General features: G+C 39.5%; 1 protein-coding gene across 1 annotated transcript; it reads left to right on the forward strand.

Annotated features, from left to right (window-relative positions):
• The first annotated feature begins 2,279 nt into the window (after positions 1-2,279).
• Positions 2,280-11,602, forward strand: LOC138019691 (tetratricopeptide repeat protein 28-like). The gene is made up of 4 exons (XM_068866556.1): positions 2,280-2,378; positions 2,810-2,884; positions 4,768-8,647; positions 9,376-11,602. Coding segments are annotated over exons 3-4 (3,813 nt in total). The 5' UTR covers positions 2,280-2,378; positions 2,810-2,884; positions 4,768-4,835; the 3' UTR covers positions 9,377-11,602.
• Positions 11,603-12,500: the final 898 nt, after the last annotated feature.

Below are 12,500 nucleotides of genomic sequence, written 5' to 3' on the forward strand. Positions count from 1 at the left end.
AATTTACAACATTGTAAAGTCCACCGAAACAAAAGAAACATCACAACATTCCAGAATGCCGCGTAACGTTTGAAAAACTTAATCCAACGAAAACTGAAGCGAAACAAAATATTTGACTTATTCAAAATCCGCAAAAGAATTACGAAATGAACGCTTGAATACTTTATCCCCTGACGCCTCACAGGCAAAATAACTCACAAATTTAGCCCCACCAGGCACATCTCAAAGGCCAGTATCTTGTATACTTCAAAGGTAGCGTCACCAGGCAGGCCTCACAGGCAAAAACCTCACAGGCAAAAACCCATAAGTAGAATTCAACAATATAAAAATCAAGTTAGACAAATTGCTAAAAGTGTAGCCCCGGCAAGCACGCCCCACAGGCCATTAACCCCACCAAGCAAAATAAACTTCAACATGTCCTTGCACGTAAGCCAGACAAACGACGCACCACCAGGCAAGCCACACAGGTCAAATAATTCAAACGGACTATAAGATTCCTAGAGAAAAAAGGAGAACTAATACTAGACGCAATAGAACTACCACGGCAAGAAATTATATGGTACCTCAGGTTGAGCTTGAGGGGCCGCCACTGGTTGATCCTGAGGCTGTACCGCCGCCTGGTAAAGCCACAGGTAACTCAGGCTCACTGTGTGTGCCACGTTTCATCGATTTTTATTTCCATTTTCTAGCAAATTTCCAGACCTAAACTTCGCCTCATATGTTCTCTGTATTTACCTACGTGGCACACATAGTGAGCCTGGGCTACCTGTGGTAAACCTGGTTATCGCCCAGTTAAGTTGCTGGACTTGAATTTGCTCTGCAGCTTGAACTTGACATTCTATAGTAAGTCGGGTGGGTATCACAAAAGGCAACGAGACCACCCGAGTTCACGGCCTCAACTTGAGTGACAGGGTGTGGCACAAAACACTCCGTTATATACTAAATTATTACAATCCCAAGGGAGTTAATTACCAATGCAAATCTGAGTTTGCATAGATCCAACATGTTGAAAATTGTGGGGTGGCCAAACTATATCAAACATCCTGTCTACACGCTTGATCAAACATAAGACTCACAGGGTTGTGGGTAAGGTATCTTTGATAATGAATGGATTGTTTAATCACAATGCGCATGCGCACTTGCAACATGTTGGTTGAGACTGGCCAAACGAAAAATTCACACATCCAACACGAGAAGAACAGAAATGTTGGAAGATTTTGAATCGAATGTTTGATGCTGTATGAAACATGTTCCAACATTATCTAACATGTTGAATGGTCATCAAACATAATGGCAAAACGCTAAAATGTTAGCCCACCCAAAGGTTTGACATTTATTGTTGGGCAGGGCCTTCACACTTCATTGATTTGCGACATACATAAACATTAGCTTAATCAATACAAATTACCCTGTTTCCGACAGGACAAGAGGATATGAGGCAAGACAGCGAATCTCTGTACCCCCATAACAATTCTTTGATATTAAGTGATTCTGAGCTGTTCCAAAGCACAGCACAGCACCGCACCGCACCGCACCGCACCGCACCGCACCGCACCGCACCACTCCATTATAGCTAAAACTGTCGTCCAAATAAATGGTATTGGAACAGAAAGTTTAATCACGGAGTCCCTCAGTGAATAATTAGTAACATCGGATCGATCGATAAATACATCGCTTCAATACTCGGGTGTAAGACCATTTAAGGATTTAAAGACCACAGTGGTTTTCTGCTTTCTGCCCAACTTCATAAACACTAGGATATATTAAGAAACAGCAGAAAAACGATCTTAAGTAGAAAGTTGATTATTATTCTGATCAACAATAACAAATTTGGTTTTTGCCTATGGTCAAAGCGATCTTCTAATGGCAAATTGAGTGCTTCGTTTTCGAGTTTTGATTGCTTCGTTTCGACTTAGGGTGCTTATTTCAATTTCGACCTTTTGTGTGCTTCGAGCTATGTTCTTCGTTTTCGAGTGCTTGGTTTTCGATACTTCCCCTGACGTAAAGCTCTGAGAGAAGAATAAATAAGCGTGCTGGTTTACTTAGATGTGCATGTTTACTTGCAGTAAGGCTCATATCCAAATCGTCGGGTACTCTTAAAGCCGGAGACTTTTTTTCTTTTTATCTTTACCGGACGTAATTTCATTTTCCGTCAGTCTTCTGTTTTCCGTTTACTTGTGATAATGCTGGAGTCAAAACAACGTATCACAGAGCTGATAATAGAATGATTTCCGCTATATATTCAAAACTGCAACTGAACAAATCACTTTCCGTGCCTTCGCCAAGTAAACACGGTTCTTCCAAACTGCTATCTTCTTGTTCTGCTGTAATCTCTGTATTGTTTAAACACTGTCTTATTTGCAAATTATTTGCAAAAGGTAAGTTGAGTGCTCCATAGGAGCAATCAATTCTATCCGAACATTGCTACTTTGAAACAAAGCATTTATGGTCAGATTGTCAATCGAGATCAGGTTGGCTCCAAAGATGCTCTTCTGTTTTCTAAGCTTATCAAAAAATATTCGTGTCACTACATCACTATACATGTATCTCAGAACTCGATTTAAAGATAAAAAATGCGTGCGTTTTGCTTTTGACACCATTACAGCTTGTTATAGTTTTTTGTAAAGTTTAATTCATGCTGCATGTTTTAGATTAGTTTCACATTGTGACAAAGGAACGAAAACTAAGTGTATGTTTCTAGTACATTGAGGCAAAGAAAGTAATTGTGAGGCACGGACCATTCCAAGAAAGAAGAGTATTTCCATTTTGTTATTCGTGTTTCTTTTTTTTTTCCTTTTTTTAAAATCAGACTGCAGATTTCTTTCTTTGGTCGCGCTCTAATTACTATGCTGTGTCTTTCTGAGTGACTCACTGAGGAAAAAAGGTCAGTAATTTTCAAGTTCGTGCTAATGATTGTAAATACTTTAATATTTAAAGAGTATTGAAACCAGCGCTGTTTGCTTGACTGTACCGGTTCGCCAACGGCTGATTAAAGTTCAGGACGAATTAACAATATCCTAGGCCGGCAGGCGTTACAAAACAATCGTTACACTTGTTTGAATTGAACAAAAGTTTCAGGCGCGCTGCAGTTAAAGTGCTGCTATCATCAAAAAATCATTTCCTTTTTTCTTCAGATTTTCAGTGTGTTTGCTGAACACATCACTGGCAAAATTTTGAGCTTGGATATTTATCCAAAGGCTGTTTACTTTGAGTGTAAATTTTGGATTTCCCGGTCCGCCAATACTCACGTTCAAAACTAACCGATGGGACCTCAGAGGGTTGGATCTAGGGAAAGTGACATCATTTACTCACCAGTTTAAAATGCAGTTCATTTTATATGCAAAAAAACTAGTTTAAAAGTCTGAAAGCCCGAAACTCCCGTGTTGCATATTAATTTACTAAAGCCTCGTACACACCCATTGCATTCTTTAACTCATGAGTCTTTGTCGTTATTTTCTCCTCGATCCAGCTCTCTCAAATATTTCAAAGTTAGTAATGGCGGACCATTAAATAGGAAAATTCTAGTTAAAATAAACAGGTGTCTTTTTGAAATCAAGGCTTAAAATTTGGGTCACTTAGTCTTTAGTTAACATAGTTTTGATGCGATGTATTACCATCCACTTAGGGACGATTATATTTTTGGGGGATCTGGATCTCTTACATTAAGCCGAAAAGACAAACTAGAGGATATGTGTTATTCACAACCAAGGCATCCACAAATACCTATAACATGAATATAAGTTTAGTCCATATCATGCACACGTCAACAAAGTATTTTGTTCAGATATTCAGTTTGTAAAAGGAGAAGGGGGTTTATAGTGTCTAGACCTCAATGCCCCCCCCCCCCCCCCCACGTCCCCCTCAAAAAGGCTTGCCCAAACGCAATGCAATGCCTTTCTACATGTGATGGACTTATGATGTTTCACAGTTTGTAATTTTAAAGCTCCAATAGCTGACAAATAAATTCTCTAACTTGCTCAATGAACCGCTGATCCTTGGGCTGCATTCATAACTTATTATGAACACCCAGTGAACTATGATCAAAAAAGTGAATAGGACATTTTATGACGAGTCCTCTGCCTTAAGTTTTTCTTTGCTAAAGTTTTCATTGTGCTGGGTTTTTAGTGATAAGTGACATTTAGACCTCTCTGATTAAATGAAACTCGTTCTGTCATATAGCAATTGGTAAGTCAAATGCAAAACAAAGTGGCATGAATGCGTAAAGATTCAAGAAGCAATTTTTCAGAAGGAGTATTTAAAGCTCTTGTTCTTTCCAAAGCGTTAGTTGACTATTGTGCTAGCATTCTGGCTCACTCGGTTTTCACAGGCAATGCGATGCTAAATTTTGTAACTGCCGAACTCGATATCAGTTGTTTTATTTTATTTGTTTAATGATTAAGCAAGTAAAGCAGAATTGTTTTGCTCAGTGGTTGACTTGTGAAAAAAAGGAGGGTGTAATTTGGAGTTATTGGTAAGCTGCATCCATCCATAACCTCTTATTACTCTTAAACTCAAAGAGCGCAATTCCAAGGTGCAGCTCTGTTTGCCACAATCGTGGCCGTTTATTTGCTAACAAAACAAATGAATTATTTCATCTAGAATCGTGATTTATTTCCAGCAAAGGTGAGGGCAAACCCGCCGCGTTAACCCGTTAATACTACCCCTTAACTAACCACCCTGGGAGGGAATAGGGTGGGAAAAACTTTTTCGTCTCGAAGCTAAAAAGCAGACTAAACATCAAGCGTCTTTATCTTTCTTTCCTTCCAGCTGCATCCTTGATTTGACATTGGATCATCTCATCGAAAAAGGTTTAATTGTCAATAAGTTATTGTAAAATGGTAGATAGGAAGTTAGAGGCTGTAGAGCAGCGAATGCTAGAGCTTGCCATTGCGATAAGTGTAGGAGACAGGTATCGTGAAGGAAGGGCTCATTTTAATCTCGGCGGTGCTTACCTCAACCTACCTGATTATCAACAGGCCATAAAAACGTATGCACAAGCAATACATATTTTCATAGAAATAGGCTGCAGGGCGGAGGAGGGATCAACATATGGAAATCTAGGAAATGCGTATCTTAGTTTAGGTAATTTTAAACAAGCCATTGAGTACTACGAAAAACATCTTAGTATCGCTAAAGAAGTAGCTAATAGGTCTGGGGAGGGATCAGCCTATGGAAATCTGGGAAATGCCTATCTTAAACTAAGTAATTTTAAACAAGCCATTCAGTACTACGAAAAACATCTTACTATTGCTAAAGAAGTTGGTAATAGGGCTGGGGAGGGAACAGCCTATGGAAATATTGGAAATGGCTATCTTAGTCTAGGTAATTTTAAACAAGCCATTGAGTACTACGAAAAGCATCTTAGTATTGCTAAAGAAGTAGGGGATAGGGCTGGGGAGGGATCAAACTATGGAAATATGGGAAATGCCTATCTGCGTCTAGGTAAATTTAAACAAGCCATTGAGTACTACGAAAAGCATCTTAGCATTGTTAAAGAAGTAGGTAATAGGGCTGAGGAGGGATCAGCCTATGGAAATCTGGGAAATGCCTATTGTAATCTAGGTAATTTTAAACAAGCTATTGAGTACTGCGAAAAGCATCTTAGTATTGCTAAAGAAGTAGGGGATAGGGCTGGGGAGGGATCAACCTATGGAAATCTGGGAAATGCCTATCTTAGTCTAGGTAATTTTAAAGAAGCCATTGAGTACTGCAAAAAGCATCTTAGTATTGCTAAAGAAGTAGGGGATAGGGCTGGGGAGGGATCAACCTATGCAAATCTGGGAATTGCCTATCGCAATCTAGGTAATTTTAAACAAGCCATTGAGTACTACGAAAAACATCTTAGTATTGCTAAAGAAGTAGGTAATAGGGATGGGGAGGGATCAGCCTATGGATATCTGGGAAATGCCTATCTTACTCTAGGTAATTTTAAACAAGCCATTGACTACTGCGAAAAGCATCTTAGTATTGCTAAGGAAGTAGGTAATAGGGCTGGGGAGGGATCAGCTTATGGAAATCTGGGAAATGCCTATCTTACTCTAGGTAATTTTAAACAAGCCATTGACTACTGCGAAAAGCATCTTAGTATTGCTAAAGAAGTAGGTAATAGGGCTGAGGAGGGATCAGGCTATGGATATCTGGGAAATGCCTATCGCAATCTAGGTAATTTTAAAAAAGCCATTGAGTACTACGAAAAACATCTTAGTATTGCTAAAGAAGTAGGTAATAGGGCTGTGGAGGGATCAGCTTATGGAAATCTGGGAAATGCCTATCTTAGTCTAGGTAATTTTAAACAAGCCATTGAGTACTACGAAAAAGATCTTAGTATTGCTAAAGAAGTAGGTAATAGGGCTGGGGAGGGATCAACCTATGTAAATCTGGGAAATGCCTATCTTAGTCTAGGTAATTTTAAACAAGCCATTGCGTACTACGAAAAAAATCTTAGTATTGCTAAAGAAGTAGGTAATAGGGCTGGGGAGGGATCAACCTATGTAAATCTGGGAAATGCCTATCTTAGTCTAGGTAATTTTAAACAAGCCATTGAGTACTACGAAAAAAATCTTAGTATTGCTAAAGAAGTAGGTAATAAGGCTGGGGAGGGATCAACCTATGGAAATCTGGGAAATGCCTATCGCAATCTAGGTAATTTTAAACAAGCCATTGAGTACTACGAAAAACATCTTAGTATTGCTAAAGAAGTAGGTAATAGGGCTGGGGAGGGAACAGGCTATGGAAATCTGGGAAATGGCTATCTTAGTCTAGGTAATTTTAAACAAGCCCTTCAGTACTACGAAAAAGATCTTAGTATTGCTAAAGAAGTAGGTGATAGGGCTAGGGAGGGATCAGCTTATGGAAACCTGGGCAATGCGTATCTTACGCTAGGTAATTTTAAACAAGCCATTAAGTACTACGAAAAAGATCTTAGTATTGCTAAAGAAGTAGGTAATAGGGCTGGGGAAGGATCAACCTATGGAAATCTGGGAAGTGCGTATCTTAGTCTAGGTAATTTTAAACAAGCCATTGAGTACTACGAAAAACATCTTAGTATTGCTAAAGAAGTAGGTAATAGGGCTGGGGAGGGAACAGCCTATGTAAATCTTGGAAATGGCTATCTTAGTCTAGGTAATTTTAAACAAGCCATGGATTACCACGAACACAGTCTTAGTATTTTCAAGGAAATTGGAGACTGTCTTCGAGAGGGAATCGCGTGGTTTTCCCAAGGTCATGTTCATGAATTGTTGGGTTCCTTGAGTAGTGCCCTCAGCTGTTATCGTCTAAGTATAAAACATTTTGATGAAACAAGACATAGTCTGAAATCCGAAGATGAATGGAAAATAAGTTTTCGGCATTCGTATCGCGTGTCATACACTGCTCTGTGGAGGACACTTTTGAAGAATGGAGAGATTGAAGAAGCTTTGTATGCTGCTGAGAAAGGTCGTGCACAGGCTTTGATTGATATTTTGCAAGATCAATACGGCATTGACTCTCAGTCATTTTCTGCACTTTCTCCGAATCAAACTCTTACAGCTGCATTAGAGCTTTTACCTTCACAAGCCGTTTTTGTGGCACTTGACGAGAACAAGATCACGTTTTGGGTGCTAAGAAAAGACAGCAAGATCAGCTGTCGACAACACGAAATCGCCAATGGAAGTGCTGATTTGTTGATGGAAACTTTTTTGAAAGAGATCGGCGTATGGAATGGTGTCAAATGCGAGAATCGTTCTTTGGATCCACTACGCAATGACCTGTCTTGCAGCAAAAAACCTATCAGTGAGAAAGGAGTTCTACCATCTTCATCATCTGTTAACTCTTTACAACCGTTGTATGAAGTCTTACTCGGGCCAATTGCAGACTTGCTCCAAGGAAATGATTTACTCGTTGTTCCCGATGGATCATTTTGCTTGGCTCCATATTTTGCATTGAGTGAATCTATCAGGATCCGCACCATTCCGTCGTTGACCGCCTTTAATGTGATCGTTGGAGCACCTGAAGACTTCCACAGTAAGACTGGCGCACTGCTTGTAGGTGATCCGTGGTTGAAGGAAGTTACTAACAACAAAGGGGAACCCATTTGGGAACAGCTTCCGTGCGCAAAACAAGAAGTAGAGATGATTGGAGAACTTCTGCAGACAACACCGCTGACTGGAAAAAGTGCCACGAAAGCTGAGGTGCTGAAAAGTATGAAATCAGTTGCTTTAGTTCACATTGCAGCACATGGAAGCAAAAAAACGGGAGAAATTGCTTTAGCCCCAAATAACGAACGGAAATCGCCAATCCCAGAGGAAGACTTCATTTTGAAAATGTCGGATGTTCAGACAATTTCTCTTCGAGCAAGACTAGTTGTGCTGAGCTGTTGTCACAGTGGCCGGGGAGAAGTGAAGTCTGAGGGAGTGGTGGGGATTGCAAGGGCTTTCCTGTGTGCTGGAGCTCGGTCTGTTTTGGTGTCACTCTGGGCAATTGATGACGAGGTAACGTTGCTGTTCATGAGGAGCTTCTACCAGCACCTGGTAGATGGAAAAAGCGCAAGTGCAGCTCTTCAACAAGCAATGAAATCTTTGCGAGAGTCAAAGCAGTATTGCGCTGTAAAGCACTGGGCGCCATTTGTGCTGGTTGGCGATGATGTCACGCTAGAATTAAAAAAAAAATGGTAAGTGAAGTTCGAGTTTGAGAAAACAAGAGTACTTTCAAATTGGAAAATTGACGATAGGAATTAAATAGGCCTAAGGTGGCATGATAACGAGCTGCTAGAATAGACAAAAGTATTTGGGAAGGTTATGTAAATGGCTCGCTCCAGAGCTGTATGTACTTCAACCCACTTCTATTAAAGAGCAAAATAAATAGTTTCACCTGCTCTTATATAGAACCCTCGCCCCTATTCAATGTTGGAAGGTAACTCAACAATTTCTCACTCAAACCATTCAGTTTTGCACATTATTGAATGAGGGGGGAGGGAAGAGAAGCAATGCAGACGTCAAAAGTGCTAACCTTCCCAACAGTTTTTTTTCTATGATTGTAGCTTCGTAGTGTAAACAATTCAAAGTTTCCTCTAACACACTTTTGTCACAAATGTAATTTCCACATGCATGCACATTAGCATATTTAAAGGATACACTTCACATTGGTGGAAAAACTGTTTTCGTTCACCTTTTCTGGCTTTTTGTTAAATTAACTGGTGAAGATGGCTCATTTTATCACTCCTCGTGATGTCTCTTTCGGTGTTTCCGTTCTCCCATAGATCTCTTAACGTCATCTTTTATAAGGAATTCGAAGACAGCATCGTCCTGCACGTAGCCATTCGTATCGGCGCAGTGTGTATGCTCGAAAGAACCAGCTATATTTGGAGCTGTTTTTATTTATTTATTTTTCTTTTTCCAGAATCGATATCGAAGATTCTAGAAGATTACCTAGCAGAGCCTGACGCTTCAGTGATTGCCGAACTTGTAAAGAAAAGTAGAACGGGTTAACAATCATGGTTATGCCAGTAGAACAAGCTCCAAAGGTTTTGTAGAAGTTTACTGCGTTAACTAAACCAACAGACTGAGATTATTGTAAGTGAAATTATGACAGAAAGCTTAGATCTTTAGTAAAATGCTAGTTTTACCCATTATTTTGATATTTCGTGTCTCATATAACTTTAACAGTCAGTGTTGCTTCAATGGCGATCAAAATCACAGTGCTATAGTTGAGTTGCTGAAAATGATGTTTTATTTAGATCTTTGAAAGCCAGTTTCGAAAGAAAAGAAAAAAAGAACACTTTTGCTGATGACCCTTAACATCAGACTTTTACCGTGATAAGGAAAAGAGACGTGACATTTGCAACATTCAAAGATCACAAAATAGAAGGGAAACGACGGGTGAAATTTTTTCCTGTTCTTCTGCATAACAAATGAATGAAATCATCAGCAATAAAGAAGACGTTTTTCTTTTCTTAATAAATTTCCAAGTTATTTATAGGGCTTACTTTCTCGAGTTATCGGTGGTGTTTTTAAGCAAAGTGAAAGAATGTGTTTGCATTCGAAAGTAGTTCAATTCTTGGAATAATAGTTAGGGAACTAACAAATCCGTTGCAAAGTTAGAAAAAATTCTCTGGAGCAGATTCATAGCCACCTTCACAACGGCAAAATTTTAAGGTGGCTCTGAATCCGCTGCAGATAATTTTGTATACCTTTGCAAAGAGTTTTATCTTAACCTGCTAACCCACAAATGGGTTCACCGAGTACGTTTCTGAGATATAAGCTTTTGAAGACGAAATATAGGGCATCTTTTTAGAAGGCTTTTTCGTTGCTATGATAAACTTTTACGTCACATTAATGAGCACACCTTGTTAAGAAATGATTGGTGTTTCATTTGGTATTTGATGTTATGTGAAACAGTTAGGGTAGATTCAATCCTTCCAAATAGTACAGTTGGTTGAAAGTGTTGGTTTGAGCCTCAAGGGAACAAAAGGCTACAGGCAGCCTATACTATGGCCTTTAATTTAGACCATTTCCGTCGCAAGGGTCAAACTGATGGTATTTGGATATCCGGGTCATGTAACGCAACCGAATGTTTAACTTACGTTTTAAACTGAAGCCCTAATTTAATGTTAGGCTCTGTTGCATTTTGCGATTTTTCATGCAATAACGAGACAAGTTGCAAGTAGCACACTTAACCACTGCCAAAAACAAGGTGAGACAAATTGCAAAACCCTTCGCGGAAAGTAAAATCCATTGCTGCTTTGCGCATTGGTTTACGCAAATTAGCAACAAAGGTTTCAAGCTATGCGTGCTGTGAAATCTGCGCTGCAACTTGTGTCGCAAGGGATTGCGTCATCAGCCAGTGAAATGTTCCTTTAACCTCATGAGATCATCGAAAGCCAGACAAATTGCAGGAAACGTTGCCCAGTATAACAACCGTCAACCGAATAGCTTTGCAGTGTGAGAACTCTTGTCGAAACAAAAATGAAAGACAAGTTGCTCGAAAAATTGCCGAGTGTAACAGCGCCTTTATGGGTCAAGTAAGTTAGAAAACCATCTAACGTTGGATAAGACAACTCACTCTCTATTTGCTTAGCATATAACTTTATTAGAAATCATAAATATGCTCAGTTTTACAAAATGCATAAAAATGTGTCTTCCAAACGCACATACAAAATAAGTTTGCTACGGTAGACATCTGTAGATTAATGTTATTTTTTGAAAAATGTTACAAGAAAGCTTCGAAAACGAAAACACTCGGAAAAGCGAAATTAAGACACGAGGCATTAAGCACCATGGAAAGGAAACAGTGTTAAAGTTGGTGATTAGATGTAATAACTGTGTATATCTACAGTTTGTAGGTATGGGCACCCTTTTAAAAAGGGTTTCCTTCCAAGGGTCTTTCCTTTTCGATAGCTTCGGTGTGGATACTATCCAAAAGAGACGACAAAGCCCTGGTTTCAAAAGGTTTGCATGTATTTCTCAATTGCTACTCCGTCCATGAAAACAGTGATTTCTTTTCGTCCTGGTGTAAACATAAAAACAAACAGTTGAGCCACAAACAAAGTCTGGAAAAGTTAAGTAATCAAAATGAAGTATGCTACAACAATAAAGCATTTGTTTGGGATGCCAATATGACCGCCATTTCATTTTTTGCTTTGCTTTTTTCTTGTTTGCGGGTGGGGGTGGGGATAACCTCTTCAAAAGTACTTGTTGTAGATTGCAACGGTAAGTTTTTTCTACTGCTATAAGCTCAGTTTTGAGTGGCCCCGGAATTAGAGAATTTACAAACGTGTACCCCTACTTCACATTTCAAGCATAAATGTGCGCATTAGTGTGACATGTTATTGACTGAATACTTTTTATGGTGGCAGCAAATTCAAAGAAAACGATCATTAATCTTTTACTTGTCATGCTTTAAGAAAAACGTGTTTAATGTCGTGATAATTGCATACCTCTGCCAAACGAGCTCTTTGCAATCGTACTTTTCGTTTGAAGTGAATTACACACATTATAGTTTCAAGAATAATAAACACAGTGATACCCGGCGCCATCGTCACGAACGCTCCCCCAATCCAGATGCGAGCGTTGTCGGCTTGGGAGCTGTCCAAAATGGCGTTGTGGTCTGGAATGTGGAAAATAAGGGAAAACTCATTTACACGTCATAGGTTCCTACATGTGCTATAAAGCGCTGATAACAGTGAAAGCCCCACGGATCAGCGCTTCGTTCAACGAGTATTAAAAGCCATAGCTATACAGATTAAATGAAAAAGTCGAAAGCCACCACTAAAATCACCAGTGATAGGAGTGGCTACCTGTGGCTCCAAAAGCCGTTGACAAAAGGAGCACGATAAGCCAAAAAGACTTGTTTCATTCACCAAAACGTACCAACGCAAGTTTTGTTGTCTTTTTGCAAAAAGAAGCCTTTAAAGCACAAACAAAGTTGCGAACAGCCATGACTCACGATTGGTCACCACTGTGCTCATTGACCAATCGCGGGTCGCTAAGCGTTCTTCCAACTGTCTTAGGCTTAGTCTTCCAACG

The sequence above is a fragment of the Montipora capricornis genome, chromosome 10 (genome assembly GCF_036669925.1).
Source record: "Montipora capricornis isolate CH-2021 chromosome 10, ASM3666992v2, whole genome shotgun sequence".
NCBI classification, from domain to species: Eukaryota; Metazoa; Cnidaria; class Anthozoa; order Scleractinia; family Acroporidae; genus Montipora; species Montipora capricornis.

Excerpts from the sequence above, each read along its gene's own strand:
- LOC138019691 (XM_068866556.1), top strand. The coding sequence starts at position 4,836 with ATGGTAGATAGGAAGTTAGAGGCTGTAGAGCAGCGAATGCTAGAGCTT.